Here is an 18,001-nt window from a genome sequence, read left to right on the forward strand (position 1 = left end):
TCACATCTTACAACCAAAAACCTCTTCCAGTATGAATTTACGATAGATTTGTAAGTTTTATTCCAACACGTGAATATAAAGATATTTTTTTTAAAGTTAGATAAATTTTGTTTGTCTTTACACTTTAAAAGGCATAAAAAAATCACAATTTTCTTAGCAAAAAAAGAGAAACATGATGATTATTATTTATTTTTTTTGTTTTTCTGTGGCTTTTTTTTTTATCTTGCTCTTGGGAACCCAATAATCTCTATACTCTGGTCTTGTTTACTACCACACCCCTACTACACTTATTGACAGTGGGCAGTAAAGGGCCAACAGAGAAGTGGACACCTGTCATAGAAACTCTGCAATAAAAGGTAAGTAGGCATTTAATCTCTATTTGTTTATTCTCAACATGATATGAAGAGGATATAATTATCTAAATGTACAAAAATACATTCAACCTGAAGCTAGCATTTCTCTGTAAGATGCTACTCAGTAATATTTTTCACTTATGCGTGTTGTGCAGCATGATTGACATTTTTGCAATCTTAGAAACACATTTGGGCTTTTTTGTTCCTTTATTAGGTAAAATGTGATTTTTTTTTTACAGGTGTGTAGTTTAACTTGAAAAAAATTAACCGTACTGTAAAATCTACAAAGTTGAAATAAAATATTCCCAATTGCACAGAATTTTCTTCATTGTATACAATGGATCCCATCTAAGTCAATCTGACAAGCTGGATTAGTCTTACATCTACAGAAGAGGATTAGGGCAACTGAAAAAAAAAGTTAACTGATTTTAAAATTTAATTTCAGTTTAGTATGGGAAAAAAGTCAGAATTCTTACTTTTTTCTCAGAATTCTGACTTTAATCTCACAATTCTGACTTTTTTATTGTCAGAATTCAGTCAGAATTCTGAGAATAAAGTCAGAATTTTGAGAAAAAATCCAGAATTCGGAGATTAAAGTCAGAATTTTGAGAAAAAAAGTCAGAATTCTGAAAAAAAAAGTCTGAATTCTGACTTTTTTCCCTATACTAAACTGAAATACAATTTAAAAATCAGTTAACTTTTCTTTTTTTTTCCAGTGGCCCTAATCCTCCTCCGTATACATCCTATGAAAGCCTGTCTCTATATTTTACAATATTTTATATGTATTCCTGTTAATAGGCCTCTAGTTAATAGCTGTAGTTTTGAGGTTTCTTTTTGTTTCCTGTAGTGTTTAAAGTTTTCACTAGAGCAAAACACCTGCCAGACAAGGCTAGATGTGTTTTTTATCTATCTAATGCCTCTGAAGCTGTTTTCCAGTTTTAGATGTTTTGGTAAGAGGCTAGAATCATTTAGACTCAAGGTTGTTTCAATAATCCTTCCGTTTGTGGAAAACTGTCTACTTTGTGTGTGAGAATCCCTCCTTGTGATTCTTAAGTTATTAAAATCCTGTTTCTGTTCCCCATTGCAAGGAGAAATAAATGTAAATGCTGCTTGAATGAGGAACACCGATCTAAATTTCTTGTTAAATATAACAAGACTTATATAGACTTTTTCTCTGATACCATCTCGCTGGTAAGCTCAAATCTGTTTGATTATGTCATGAACTGAGAGAGTAATGTCCTACATTACTTTCCAATCAATTGACATCAACGGTAATTGATCTGTTTGCAGCGACACTAGCCGCTGCAGAGGAGTAATATTTTACGTTCGAGCTCTTCCCGTTAAGGGAAGAGTAGATTAAAGCTGACACCATCTATCAGGCCTAAGGACTACAGTTGAAGATCACAGTGAGTTTTGGAAAGTGAAAATGAGGAAAGGGTGGATTTTTATAAAGAACTAGAGGTGGGTGAGAGATGGAGCTAAATGTAGGGATACCTCTGTGTAATTTTCTATGAAATGCTTTGACAGGTCTGTCAGTGGGAGTCCTGAAACATGTTTCCTATAATTTGATCACTCTGCAGTTTAAAGCAAACACCATAAATCCCCTGTCAATGTTATTTGCATAGTTTACATTATTTTAATGAAAAGTTTCTAATTTTTGTCTTTAAATGCTTACCTTGCCTATTGTTTGTGAGTTGGCAAGACTCTCAGAGAGGCGAGGGTAGGTGTAGGAACTGTAAGGGTGGGCCTGAGGAGCGTTCCTCAAAGCCCCACTGGCTGCATAGGGAACATTTTGCTCCTGCAACCCAGATCCTGACCGAGAACGCTGCCTGATGGCTGGTGTCGGGCTCGTCTGGGTCACATAAGAACTCTTGGGTCTCTTGTCATATTCGTCCCGCAAGCCGCCGTAGCTCCACTCGCTGTCCGGGTAGTTGATCTGCTCGCTGTGAAGAGACGCACGAGAAGGCGTGCCAACTGAAGTGTCCCGGTAGTCCTGGCTGGACGAACCTCCAACTGACGCTCTGTAGTAACCGCTGGAGCCCACTCCGCTACCCACAGTGGAGGCCACCTCATCAGCCGAGCGCCCTTTGCTCTCCAAATAGGTGTGGTAGTCTGGCGGGAGCTTTCCATAGTCAGATTTTTGAGGCATGGCGTCGGGGTAGAAGGAGCTGCGTATAGGGTGAGAGTGGCCATTCTGCTTGGTGAACCGGTAATGCCTCCCAACAGCCCACTCTCCATCTATGGAGAAGCTTGGCTTTCCATGTTCCAGAGAAAAGTCCCTGCTGGAGGTATCCATGTCGCATGAGTAGCGGGAATAGTAGTGGTTGAATCCGTTCTCCTCCCGAGCAGCAAGATGACCACTGCCTAATGGTTTGGAACTGGTTCCAGCCTGCTGGACGCCTGGTGGGCTCTCTTTACGCAAGGAGTTGGAACGAGTTACTGAAATGTTGTCAAACTCTTCTAGTAGGCCATTAATGGAGGCATCTTTGGGTGGTCTGTTCCCTCGGACAATGGTCTAAAGGAAGAACAAAAGACATTTAAATTTAACAAAAAAAAAAAAACTACATTTGAAAAACCAATGGGGGCAACCATTGGACTCATATATTAACTTATACTTCATTCATTCCAAGCTGAAAAGTGGACAAAATGAATTGAAATTCTTGCGTAATCAATCTGCCAACATTTACAGGAGAGAATTTCAATTCATTTGAACAAGGGCTTTGTAACAAGTATGAAATTAATCATCACTTGCAGTAAATGAATGCTGGAATTTTCATCTCAAAGAATGGCAGGCACTAGTCTACGCAAACACTAGTTGTAAATATAAAAAAAGCATGCTAAGAAGTGTTCTAAAAACCAAAAACAGCCGCTGTGGATTAAGGGAGTTAATTCCTGCCCCATTTCCCTCACAACAGATTAGCTTCATTTTCAGTGGGCTGATCAGGTTACATTAATAGTCGTGAAGTTTCGTTTCATGCTTAAGAGTCAAATGAGCACACCAACATGCGCCTACAATAAAATGAGTAAGTCGGAGTGAGGGCAGAGAAAGGGCCGACATGCTTGCATCTGCTTCAAAGCGCATGAAGTGTGCTGCTTATCCCCTCCTACCTTGCTAAGCCTTTTTACAAGGCTGTGTCGTGAGTCATGTGGGGACCCAAAGGCTGCAGCCTTGCACCTATGAATGTAATCTGCCTGCATACATAGCGTGTGTGCCTGTACACAGTTTGTACAGTGTAGACACTGAGACTCAAACCTCCAGTTATGATCATCAACACGTACATTAACTCTTATCTCTCTAACCTTAAATAAAACAGTGGATTTAATGTGAAGGGAGGGTGAGCTGTGGGGATTTTCTCATTTATGAAATGTTACGTAATCTGGAGAGGGCTTTTGTGGACTGATCAGACAGAGCTACAGTAACTTCCAATGCAATCATACCCAAAACAAAAAAATCTATCACACATGAAAATCTAAAAAGGTTGGTTTGCATTTAGAAATTTGGCTCCACAGCCAAAAATTATCACATTTTTTACTGTTCTTTAAAGGTCCAGGAGATTTGTTGTAGAGCTTCAGAGAAAGACTAACGTCTCCTGCATAGTCAGGCGCTCTTAGCTTAGCAAACGTCCATGTGGACTCATAGCGGATGCCTGGAAAGCTCCAAATTTACAACCACGTATGTGTTGTCACAGTAAACTGGAAGGTGGCAAAAATTCTGCCCAGCACAGAAAAAAGTTTTCACATCAATCTGTTTTAGTGACACCAAGCTATGTTTGTGACAACAACACACTGCTATGAGGAAACAGTGATAATGACACACAGGGTCATCGCCACAGACTGCCCTGCACTGATAGGTGTGCAGTGAGTTTACGCCGCCTCTTTTTCTTTTGTTTTTTCAAAGCTACAAAGCAAATTTGGTCTTCTTCCTTGTCTAATGAAAAAAAAAATGACAGAAGGGAGAAGTAAATAGAAATTTGTCTTTTAAAGTTTAGGGAATATAATATATGAAATTTCAAACAGACAACTGTAGGACAGTATGTATTGAGCATAAGCCTAATATTCCTGACTGAAGCGTCCTGAAGGAATACATCTTAATTGTGGCGCTTTCAATTTCTACTTGAAAGTTGGAATTTTCAACCAGTTGAATAAGAGGCTGGGAAACAGCTTTGACGTCCGTAATTATGATGGCTGCGTCTTGTGTCCAAAGGAGTCAGGCTTTCTTACTTAAATTATTATTTTTAATAGCTCTTCTTTAATTAACGGACATTTAGATGCTGGCAAGCATCTAAAGTTGGTGATGGATGGAGATACAGAGTTGTCCTCATTAGAAACTACAAAAGAGTTCACTTTGGGGTAAGATGTTTGCTTTGTTGAAAGAATAATGTGTTAAAAACACTAACTTCTAAATACTTACAGCTGTAATTAGAGTAAGAAGTGGTTCTAAAATGTGCTGACTTATTGGGGGTCTAATACAAATCCAGACGGAACTTTTCAAATTTTCTCCCTTCAACCATTTCAATTTCCATTCGTCCCAACTACTTTTTCTTGGTCTGTTCCATGGGTCTTTAATAACATAAGGTGTTTAGATTTTCCGTAAAAATTCAAAAAATATCCACAGGACTTGGTTTTCAAGATTTGAAGACGTTTCGCCACCTCTCCAGGAAGCTTCCTCAATTCAAATGTCTGGATCCGCAGTGAGTTTGAGTCTTATATAGACAACGCCTTGTATCGCTTGGAAACATGCAATAGAAACCGATGAATGGGTCGTTGGTTCCATCGTTAGCCTGTAATATCTGAAACTGTCTATGATTCTAGGGGTCGGTCGTTAAAGGGGGGATTGTCATTAAGGGGGGGGTTGTCTCCTGTAATACTTGAAACCTGTCTATGATTGTTAAGGGTCGGTCGTTGGACAAAATGAAAACAGTAATATCAACTAAATATCAGTAAAAAGGAAACCCTCACATTTTCTTTCTTAATTGGCTGTGGCTAAGAATCAGAAATGTTGATGGCTTACAGCCTTTATTTGCCCATTTTTCCAGCAGTCTTCAGAACTCCTGGCTGACTCAGAATATTTCGTTTTATAAAAGAAAAAAAAAGGTTTTTGTTTTTTAGTGTACATGATATTCATTTTTTTATTGGGACTAGTTTTGTAGCCTAATATTAATTGTTGTAACCGCTGCATTCTATTGTGAATAAATTTTCAATGTTGTGCTCCAAGCACACGCGGACTAGTAAACAGCCAATCAGAGAGAGAGAAGGCGGAACTTAAGGCAGAACAACCAATGAGAGTAGAGTTAAACAGCGCAGCAGTTCCATGCGCTGCTACGTGAAAGGGACAGGAGAGAGCAGGCAGAGGAGCTGCGAGAGGAAAAGAAGCCACTGCTGCAACAACTACTGCTGTAAATGATAAACATGTTGCTCACATCCAATTATTGGTAGGGACAATTAGGTCGGTTCAAAATTTTGGTAGGGACATGTCCCTATGGTCCCTATGCAAACCTACGCCCATGTGGCAAACACACTCCCCTCCCCTCATCTCATTCAGACAGCATGACCCAACAAGTCATCTGCAGGTAGTAGAAACTGAAATATTACTCCTTGCTCACTGATTTGTGTCCATCAGGTTAACTGTGGCTCACCTTTACTGTTTCTAACTGACCTAAATGAAGTTAACTGAATTCTTTACACAAAGAAATATTTTAAAACATAATATGAAAAAAAAAATGGGAATCTATCTTAAGTAGTGGTTTGCATAGAAAATGTTTTAATTAACCACTTAACTAGTGGTTTGCATAGATTCATTTTGAGATTAGATTAATTTCACTGTAATCTTGGAATGAATCTAATAATCTCTTAATTCGGCCAAAGAAATTCATGATATGTGTGTGCTACCTAAATAATAACTAAAAGTAAGTCTTTGAACAAGTTTCTTAAGCCAGATGGCTTGAAAAACATGTTGAACACATTTTCCCTGAAGCAAACCCGGCGTCTTTATAGTTTATAGTCTTTATAGTCAATTGTTTCTCTGCAGCACAGCGGCGCTTTCATTGATAAACTCAATCAGCTGATTTTTCTAACGGCCCGCTGGCTGCTTTCTCTGTTCCTCTGTGAGTGACCGCTTTTCTTCAAGTCACCAGTGAAGTTTTTCTACTTGTTACGACTACTCTTATAACCTAATAGGTTCCCAAAAAATAAAAAAAAATGCCAGAGTAGTTTTAGGAGGAGGTTTTCGACTCATTCAAAAATAAAAGGCACTCAGAGAGTTTTCTGGGTTCAGAAGGTGATTTTTTTTACTTATAAAAATAATAGAAATAATCTCCAGGTTGACTAACAAAAAAATTAAACATAAACGTTAATTTGTGGTAGAAAAACTGCTTCACTCCTCAGTCCTTCACCAAACAATCAGAGCAACCATAGCAGCTGCTTCTGCTTGTTGATCACAGCAGAAAGTGGACTGACAAGGAGGAGGGTCAAATAGGATAAATGAAGAAATTACAACAAATCTACCATTCACAAAACCTTAGCTCTGTAACATTGATAATTTAGCAAAAAAGGAATTTATGTAATTTTTAAGAGGTTCCAACAGTACGCCACGTTCAATGTAGTAAATTCACAGTATGCCTAAACAGGTTCTTGCTCCCAGATAGACATCTGCACTAAAATATCAAGGTGAAAGTCATCATTAGTATAGACTTATCTCCCAACCAAACTATGAGAATAGATTAACTGCATTAATGGCCCACCACTCATCCTGAAAATTAATCAAAAGGATTATGTTAACAATGACTACAACTACAGAACTGGATAATACATAAAATAAACTATACAAAGATATCTGTTTTTCCTGAAAACACAATAATGACCAAAAAACAATGTCCTCTGCAGTTTATGGATTGGAGCGGGCAGAGATGCGGTCAAGATTGGAATTTTCAGAATTTTTCTACGGCCTTGACCTTTGACCAGACACCACAGGCTGACCTTTTTATTATTATATCAATGTATATAATACATAATACAATTATAACATGTTTTCTACAGAAAATGTATCTTGATACTGCACTAGATCAAAGGTTTCTCCCATTTTACTCTCCTATAAACAAACTGTTATTTCAAATAAAATGTATTTAAAAAAGCTTTAAAATGCTATTTTTGCCAAATATTTCCAAGAAAAAAATAAAAATAAAAAAAAATAAATAAAAATAAAAAAATATATATATATATATACTGTATTGTACAGTATAAATAAACAGGCTGTGAATGTATATATATATATATATATATATATATATATATATATATATATATATATATATATATATATATATATATATATATAACTTTCTTAACCCATGAGGGTTTGAGCTGTTGTCCTTTTATTAGTCTAAACAATTTGATGCTTAATGGATATAAGCATTCATTTTGACACCCTGTTATAAAGATGCACAACAATTGATCTTAGAAAAAGAGTGTACATTTAAATCTTGAGGAAATAAAATGATGATTTAACTAAAGTAATAAACAAATGCACTGTTTAGGTTTGTTTAGCCTGAATTTGCAAGCTCTCTTCAATACAATAAAGTTCAATAAGTTTATGTGTATAGCACCAATTCACTCAGTGTGGTTATTATTGTCATTCAAATGTTGGTATTAAGTTTCAACCTGAGAGAGTGTGGCACAGGGGTGGTGTGTCTGATAGTAGTAGGATCCGTCTTGTTGCTAGGTTGTCTGTGTTCTTGACCTGTTTTTGTGATGTAAATTTTGAGCCTACTGTTTTGTTCTGTATGTTTTGAATGGGATGTCTGTTGTTCGAATATAGAAAATCAATAAAAACACTGATTATTATAGCACCAATTCACCACACATGTCTTAAGGCCCTTTAGAGAAAATATAATCAAATCATCATGTCAGATTGGTTGTTTTCTAGAATAATTTTCCATCTAAGGAAAACCTGCTGAGTGCCTGAAGTCACTGACATTGAGGAATATCTAATTGTATGAAAGGCTATCAAAGGTCGTTAGATTCTCCCTGAAAAGCAAGATATTAACCTGAAGTGACTTCCTAGTTCAGTTTTTCTGTGTTTTTGTTAAGAGTCAAATTAGAAAAGACCTCTTGGCTAAAATAGTTACATTTTGAATCCCTTTTTTCTGGTCTTACTACAGAGAAAGGCATGGGTAACTTTCAATAACAAAACAAAAAGACATTAATGTTTTATTTCAGATATGAGATATGCTTTCATATGATGACCCTCCTCTAGCTTCTTTGTTTCGCAAACCTCCCTCCCCCACTGTAACAGTCCAGTTGTTCTCTTCTGTTGACAGCTGTGTGGCTGCTTGGTGCCATGAACTGGAACCCAATGGGAAAAGGGCTGTAAAAGCAGTGAGTAAAATCCGACTGAAAGGCTGCTGCTGCAGGTCGGACTGTCTTTAAAACAGGTCACCGACCAGCAGGAAATCTATAATTCTAAGGACAAAAGTTGCAGCATATACATAAAGATGCGGTCACACATAAAGATCTCAGTCACAAATATGGAGGTTCACATAGTACTTTATAAAAATAGTTATGTTACTCAAAAAGGGTCTCACTTTTCATCTTAGCTTAGGTTTAAAAAGCCAGAATGAGGTTCCGGCATCCCGTCATGCTGCGTGGATTTTGGTGATTCAGAACTAATTCAATTGGCAAACAAGATCATGGAGTGCCGGTTATCTCATAAAACATAATCATCCCCATTCGGTTCATCATCAAAAGGACTGTGTCAAAGGAGCATGACAAGTGCAGGGGGTTGGAAAGAGTGGAGGAGATGAAGGCAGGCGAGAAAAACTGAGGGGAGGACAGAGGTGCAAAGGCGACAGGGAGACAAGGTTAATTGTTTGCCGAATCACTGTCAAATGGTTGCCATCAAGCTTGGAAATCTTCCCATTAATTTGAATTAAGGGTCTGATATTGGCTCCTGTTCTCAGCTCTCCTGCCCACCTCTCCCCTCTTCCATCGTCCTTACAGCTTGGTGAGCCTTGTGCCTGGGCTGCATTCAGCGGCGGCAGTGACAGCGGCTATATTTCACCAGGGTGCGCCGCTGGCCTGTCCTTTAGTGATAAGCTGTAATAGATCTACTCTCTCAACTCTGTGCAGCCTTTCAGGGCAAGGAAAGGAAAGGAGGGGAAAGGAAACTAAAGGAAAGGAAAGCTGCAGTTTGTTTAGGAGGGTAATTCATGTAAGGAAAAGAATAAGAAATGTTGGAGGAAACTGAGTCAGCTTTAATAAAAAAGAAAGATAGGAAATGATGGAGGTGAGGGAGGGAGTGACGTAGAAAGAGCATGAAAAATGAGACTCATTGAGAGATAAGAGGGGGATTAACCTTGCTGGTAATGAAGGGAGGGGTGTGACGAGAAGATGGAGGGAGGCAGAGAGGGGGAGATAATTAATGAGCTTGCCCTTCCTGTGACTCCTTCCTAGAACCCTGGTAGGGAGGATGCGCTTCACTGACCAGCAGGGTCCCGGGACAGCTGAGGAGCCTAGCAGGAGGAGGCGTGAGGGAGGGAGCAGAGGCGTGGCTCTGCTGCTCACCTCCTCTGCACTGCAGCTTTTGTTTCAGGCTAGTTTAAAACAACCCAGTGCACAGTAAAAGGATCTGCTGTCTCAGTCACAAATTCCAGTTTAGATTACCTTTATGGATTGCAATTCATCATACATTGTTTTTCCATTGAATCATTTAATTTGAACACATCCCATCTCATGATTTTATTATTGATTCTTTTGAACATTAAAACAACTCAAGATAAATGCATTAACTAGCCGTTAAATGACAGGAATTTGAATCTTAACAATATTACATTTCCTATCCTTTAATTTGTTGATTTCTGCTTGAATATTCAAAATGAAAAGATAATTTCCTAGTATGACCAATTATTTTCACCCTCTGCTGCAGAGACAGGTGTGATCTGGATGGATGACGTTAAGACTGAAGACACTGTCCGCCAATATAAGATTGCTGGTTGGGCCAAAGTGAACAGCAGCCATATTAAGGACGCTGGCATAGCCTGTCTAATCTGATCATTTAGGATGACTCCTGGCTGCAAGGCTATCTCCACACCAGGCATTTGTTGGACTATTTTTGTACAACTTTCTTGAAGTAGTGCATTGTTATCAGTATTATCACTAACTTGACACCAAAAGGTGTCACCTAACTATAAAAACTCATTTTTATTTGAGGTTTTGTGAGCTTAAGAAAAAAAAAGCCGACATATTTGGTTAATCTGAATTTTAATTGATTTTTATATAGCTGCTAAATATCGTAAGGCATTTTAAATGTAAATATTTTTTTTTTTAAGTCTGCTTAACATGTTTGTAGAAAAAAAAAAAACGTATTAATCTCTTACAAAAATCTCTCTGTAACATGGAAAAAAAACAAATATTTTCCAAAAATTCAACCTGAACTGAAAGCTCTACAAAGTTAAAGACAAATGAAACAAAACCCTTTTTACTTTCTGTATCTTATTTTAGGATGTGTTTAAAATGTTCTTATTTTAAATCTAAGTTAACTTGCTGTCAAACTTAGAGTACTAGTACTATGGATTGTTCAAACTGTCTTTATTTATATTTAGTACAAGATGGGGTTCATTCATGTTTTTTTAAATACATTTTTGCAAATATTTTTTCATAAAAAGTGTTTTTTACTGATTTTTATATTTCCACGTTTTATTTTTGTAATTTCTTTTGCTCAGATTAAGTTTTGCAAAGTGCGTTGTTTTTAAATTGTGTTTTGTCTTCCCTTCGCTTCTTGCATTTCTATTGGTCTGCATGGACATTAGATGCAATTTGAAAAGAATGCAATATGAAAAATACATTTTGAAAAAGACAAAGTGGAAAATAAAAATAAAATGTTAAAATATATATGTGTTAAAAAAATTTAGAAAAATAAAGTAAAAAAAAAATTTAACACAGAATCTGTAACAAAAGGAAAAATAGCGTTTCAAACATGCATTTAAAAATATCTACAATTCTGAAAATCAGAACGGAAAAAAGTTACTCTCAATATTATTGATTAGGAAGATTTTGAAGGTTTAATTTCTGGATTGCATTTTTTTTTCAAATATCAATTTATAAAACATGTTCTTTGATTTTAACGTTAATGGAACAAAATTCACTCCATATACATATCTCTGTGTTGTTTGACTGCTGATGTTCTTGCCAATTTTTCCATGTCCCAAAAATCAGTGAAAGCTTAGCAGAAATTCCTTAAATTTGTGCTAGAGTATCAGAAGAAAGAAAACATAGATGACTTCATAACAACAGACCAAATTTATAAATTACAGAAAAGCACAAACAGTATTTATAGCAAATAAAAGGAAGAATATCTACAGGACAAAACCACATGTGTTCAAACCGGTTTGCAAATAGTTCACTTTCTCTGCTTTCCTTAAAGAAAATAAATTATCACCTATTAAAATAAGTTTTATTTGCAATAAAATTGAATTACCTAATTCTTGCTGTATTGGCTGCACTTTTAAACAGTAGATATAAATTGCAAGATTCAAAAGCTTCAGCCTTCAATTACTAAAGGTATAATGCATTAATGATAGAAAAACACAGATCTGTGAGATAATGCTTTTGTAAAATGAATTATACCTATTTACTTTTCTGAAGATTCAGTGGCCAGATTTTTTAGTATGTGCTCTCGAAGCTCATCACCTACCACACCTCCAGCCTTTCATTCTGCTTTACAAAACCACACACGCAGAGCAGGAACGTTGCCCACTCACTACACCCACTCCGAACTCTACAGTCCTGCTGGAGCAGAGCAGACCATGTTTTTTTCACTCGCTTGCTAACATTATCTGATGCACTTAAGCAGAACGAGTAAACGTTAGTGCAACAAAAATATTCATCCACCACCATCTGCACCTCAACTCTCTTCTCTCTGCCAGCCATTGTGTATCAAACCCAGCACAGGCACAACTCTGTGGCCCTCTGTCACGACTCAGGCTGCAGAGAGAGGAAAAAAGAAAGCATTCAGTGGGATTTACTCGCACACATGCACACAGACAGAACTACTTTACTATTGCAGCTGCTGCTCTTTCTGCAGTGCATTAGATTGAACACAAGCTCCTCAATTGCAAACGACAAAGACAATATCAATATCAATGAGAGAGTGCTGAAGAGCAGTCAACCTCTGCCACTGCTTATAAGTGACTTTAAAAGGCAAACTATACATAAACGCACAGTGTCTACAGAGAGGAAATCTTGCCTGAGGTTAATATGGTTACACTTCATTTTTAGACGGTTATAGATACAAAGCAACTCTGATGCATGACTTAGCAAAAAAGAAACAAAAAAAATCTGGATTTAAAATGAAAAATTAACAGACCTCAGAAGAATTAAGATATATATCTCCCTCTGCTGGACAGAAATTGTACAGCAACATACTGCAAAGGACTCAATTCTCTAAAATTTAAAGATATGTAAATAATTGTGAAGATTGTTTTCTTAAATAAAGTAAAAATGTTCACCATAATTATCTTTGAAGCACAAATATCACTACAGTACCTCACAATTTTTAATTTTGGTTTTGTTGTACCATCTTTGCTCTGTATCTCACATATGAATTCTAGTTGTGGACCCTCTACAAGGGCTTTCCTCAAGGGGTGACCACAAACAGCCTTAAAGGTATAGTGGTATGTTCTTATTCCAGGTGGATCATCAAAATAAGCGGTCCTCCTAACTGTCAATCATTCTGGTGATATGTTTACGTAAGCCCATCATTTGTGCTCGTCCCCATTTTCACTTACCGGTTGTGAGTCTGACATAGTGGAAAAATTGCAAATCTTCTTTTGCAAAGTAAGCTTGTGTGAACGATGCAAACAGCAACTTTTAAACAGAGCGTGCACGAGGAGAAATGTGCTTGTGCATGCGCTCGCAAGGGTTTGACAGGCGTTCCCTCTCGGGAACGGGTACAGGGTTGTGCATATTCTTTTTTTTTTTTAAGTGGAGAGGGTGGGTCTTTTAAAAAATTTGTGAAAATTCTCTACTACACCTTTAAGGATTAAACTTGCAGCTTCAACAACAACCCAATTTGGGATAAACATAAGAAAGATGTGGTTAGATTGGTAAATATAGTTTTGCACTAAAAAAAAACACAAAAGAAAAACCATAAAACTTCCCAGAGAAACTGGCAGCATGCTCTTTCAGTATAATCAAAGATCGTCCACAACTCGTGGCAGAATCTTTAAAAGACCAAAATATCTTCCCATAAGAAATTCTCTCTGAACAAAATCTAAAAAAGGAATTGAATAAAAACAAATGGAAAAAATAATTTTCAAAACATGCTAATTGTTGCAAGATCTTTAACAAACCAGTTTAGATAACACTGTTATTCCAAAGATAAAGAAATTCTTTAGTTTACATAACTAATAGTAATAGTGCATTATTTCACAAAGTAAGCACAAGATCAAGATTAAATACATTTTTGAGACCACTTTAATATATTCTAAAAAAATATTACAATAAAACTATATATTAAAACATGTATATGTACACTATATTGCCAAAAGTATTTGCTCACCCATCCAAATTATTGGAATCAGGTGTTCCAATCACTTCCATGGCCACAGGTGTATAAATTCAAGCACCTAGGCATGCAGACTGTTTTTACAAACATTTGTGAAAGAATGGGTCGCTCTCAGGAGCTCAGTGAATTCCAGCGTGGAACTGTGATAGGATGCCACCTGTGCAACAAATCCAGTCGTGAAATTTCCTCGCTCCTAAATATTCCACAGTCAACTGTCAGCTGTATTATAAGAAAATGGAAGTGTTTGGGAACGACAGCAACTCAGCCACGAAGTGGTAGGCCACGTAAACTGACGGAGCGGGGTCAGCGGATGCTGAAGCGCATAGTGCGAAGAGGTCGCCAACTTTCTGCAGAGTCAATCACTACAGACCTCCAAACTTCATGTGGCCTTCAGATTAGCTCAAGAACAGTGCGCAGAGAGCTTCATGGAATGGGTTTCCATGGGCGAGCAGCTGCATCCAAGCCATACATCACCAAGTGCAATGCAAAGCGTCGGATGCGGTGGTGTAAAGCACGCCGCCACTGGACTCTAGAGCAGTGGAGACGCGTTCTCTGGAGTGACGAATCGCGCTTCTCCATCTGGCAATCTGATGGACGGGTCTGGGTTTGGCGGTTGCCAGGAGAACGGTACTTGTCTGACTGCATTGTGCCAAGTGTAAAGTTTGGTGGAGGGGGGATTATGGTGTGAGGTTGTTTTTCAGGAGCTGGGCTTGGCCCCTTAGTTCCAGTGAAAGGAACTCTGAATGCTTCAGCATACCAAGACATTTTGGACAATTCCATGCTCCCAACTTTGTGGGAACAGTTTGGAGCTGGCCCCTTCCTCTTCCAACATGACTGTGCACCAGTGCACAAAGCAAGGTCCATAAAGACATGGATGACAGAGTCTGGTGTGGATGAACTTGACTGGCCTGCACAGAGTCCTGACCTCAACCCGATAGAACACCTTTGGGATGAATTAGAGCGGAGACTGAGAGCCAGGCCTTCTCGTCCAACATCAGTGTGCGACCTCACAAATGCGCTTCTGGAAGAATGGTCAAAAATTCCCATAAACACACTCCTAAACCTTGTGGACAGCCTTCCCAGAAGAGTTGAAGCTGTTCTAGCTGCAAAGGGTGGACCGACGTCATATTGAACCCTATGGATTAGGAACGGGATGTCACTTAAGCTCATATGTGAGTCAAGGCAGGTGAGCAAATACTTTTGGCAATATAGTGTATTTTTATATTAAACCTCAAGTAAACATGTAGGCCTATTTATTATCTGTTTTCTGTACTGAAACCTTGTCTAAAGATAAAATAAGATTAGTATAAAAATGAGCGATGATTATAAATCAATAATTGTTTGAACTATAGAAATGATTAAAGCTGATTAATCAACCAAATAACCCTTTTTCCTATTTACTCACTGGAAAGCCTCTGATATAAAAATAGTATCTGTCACTAAAAGAAGAGAAACTTGCAAAGAGACATCAAGTCCTTTTTTTAAATCTTAAAATAAACATTTAACCAGTGTGTTTTAGGGTGTTGACTTGTTAATGAACTTCACGATGTTCTGTGTTTTGCTGCCCTCTGTTGGTCAAACTCTGTATTGATTTTGCTAACGTTCAGCCGGATTTGAAGAATGACATTCCCATTTCTGTAATGTAAAAGATAAAAAAAAAAGACAAAAAATACTTGAATGATTTCCAACACTGAGGAAGTCAAATAAAAATGTAAACCTAAAGGAGTGATATAAAGCTTATAACTGCAATAACCTTACAATAGACTGCATACCTTTAAACAAATGCTTAATTAGAGCAGCTTTTGATCCAGTTCCAGCAGCCTATCAGCAATTATATTTACTAAGCAACAAATCTGACTAACCTAAAAACAGCTTCGGCTGTCTTATATGAATTTTCTATCTGATGTTTATCTGAGGACTTACAATATTTTGCAAGACTGACCTTCCTGCCTACATCCATTGGCATCAGCAACTCCTTAAAGAAACCTCTATAATCATTACAACATCTAATTTCCATTTTGGGATTAATAAAATATTTTAAACTGGATTATAATAAATTCTGCCCTGCGATGGACTCGTGACCTGACCAGGGTGGACCCCGCAGCTGGAGATAGGCACCAGCACCCCTCGTGACCACACTTGGGATAAGCGTGACAGAAAATGGATGGATGGATGGCTGGATGGATGGATAATGAATTCTCTAACATTACTAAAACAAGGCCTTTTAACAAGAACTCTGAATACATTTAAACACCCAAGAAGAAGAAAGGTGAGATGTAACTTGCTCAACAAAGGAACACAGTCCTGCAAAGCTTCAGATCCCCTCAGGCTCATATTCTATATCAATGTTACAAATAAAAAAGCCCCAATCCCGACCTCAAATCCCACCAAACAGGACATTTGAATAACAGAGCAGTCTGAGAACATGGTTTACCTATAAAGTCAGCTTCCTTGGGCCATCCCATTAGCTGCTAGCTACAACAGTTAATAACCATCACCTTCTCCTGCAGAGGACAGTCTGAACACCACACACCAAATAGGTCTTAAGTCTACAAAACTGAATATATGTATAAAGTAATGATGGTTTATTTCTTAGGCTGTAATGTATCTAAGGCAGCAGTGACCCCTAGTGACTAAATTAGGGGTTACAACCGTATCTCTGGGTTCTTTCTTTCTTTTTTTTCTAAATTCAGTGCCACATGCTGCAATGCATTTCAATAGAGACATTTTTTAACTGGAATAGAATATAAAACAATTTTTCAAAGTCTCTGAAATGCCACTAAGAAGTCTTTATACGTCATCTAGGATTAAAAAAGTTGGATTGAAAACCTAGATGCCTAGAGCTTTATAGATGCACAGCTGAAATATGGTGGAGTCATGCTGCGGGGAGGGTTTTTTGTCATAATCAACTAGGCTGGACAGAGAAGACTGGCTGAGCTAAATAGAGAGCAGTTCAGGGGGGGAAAACGTGCTGAAGGCTGCAGAACATTGTAAACTGAGGCTGAAGTTCACTTTCCAGCAGGACGGCAATCCTGAATGTAAAACTACAAACATGTTTTAAATCCAAGCTTATTTACAGTTTATGATGGCTTAGTTAAAGTTTCAATGGAACCTCAATGGAAAATCTTTGGCAGGCTTTGGAAATCTGCCATCTACAAAATCTCTATCCAATCTTAGTGAGGTTGAGCCTTATAAAAAAGAAAAGTATAAAACCTGCAGCCTCTGAATGAAAAAAGATGGTCGAGATCCCCAAAAAAACCTGCAGCTGTAACTGTAGTGAAATGTGTTTTCACAAAGGACTGACTAAAAGGGGGCTGAATGCAAGAACATGCATCCTTTTTTTAGACTTTAGAAACAAAATACATTAGAAAATGTAATTATTTTATTTTTAGAGCATAGTTGAGCTGAACTGTGTAACGGGCTGTCATGTGAATTGGTTTGACATAGGATATGGTTTGTTGTAGCACAGGAAAATGTGAAACCATGCAAGGAGTCTAAATACTTTTGCAAATCAACTGTAACCTGCATTAAAAAGTGAATATTTTCTTATATTTTCATGAGTTAAAAAGGGATTTCATTTAATACATTTCTAAAAACTATGGCTTACATCAAAAGCTCCTGGAAAACAGATCATTAAAAATGTACCTGTAGTTAAGATTGCAACCTTTTAGTAAAGTACAGAAGCACATGAGGATGCAGAAAACAGGGAGGCAGCACAAAAATGTAGCCCACAGTGAAGGGAGTGGAATCACACAAAACAGCAAAATGTAAATTCTTTATAAGTTAGCTGCACACCAGGTTGGCTCTAGAGCTACATTTAAAGGTAGCACAGATCTGAGAAGGTCAGTGTTCTGGTATTTTTAAAATGGAAAGCTAAGCATGAATTTATGAACTCCTTACATCAAAACTTCAATTGTTTAACTTAAAATGTTCAGTAAGGCATCTTGCTAAATCATACTTGTTGTGTATTACCTCTACATCCATCCTCCATCCATCCATCCATCCATCCATCCATCCATCCATCCATCCATGCATCCATCCATCCATCCATCCATCCATCCATGCATCCATCCATCCATCCATGCATGCA

At 37.6% G+C, this 18,001-nt stretch overlaps 1 protein-coding gene across 6 annotated transcripts in view; it reads right to left on the bottom strand.

Moving 5' to 3' along the window:
• The window catches only part of pak5 (p21 protein (Cdc42/Rac)-activated kinase 5), a 94,000-nt gene that overhangs the window by 15,249 nt on the left and 60,750 nt on the right, over positions 1–18,001 (bottom strand). For all 6 annotated transcript variants that reach the window (XM_038286031.1, XM_038286029.1, XM_038286032.1 and 3 more), the window contains one exon: positions 2,029–2,868. In XM_038286031.1, coding sequence (XP_038141959.1) covers positions 2,029–2,868 — 840 coding nt within the window. The remainder of the gene's footprint in view (positions 1–2,028; positions 2,869–18,001) is intronic.

The sequence above is a fragment of the Cyprinodon tularosa genome, unplaced genomic scaffold (assembly GCF_016077235.1).
Source record: "Cyprinodon tularosa strain WSP-4 unplaced genomic scaffold, ASM1607723v1 ctg22, whole genome shotgun sequence".
NCBI lineage: Eukaryota > Metazoa > Chordata > Actinopteri > Cyprinodontiformes > Cyprinodontidae > Cyprinodon > Cyprinodon tularosa.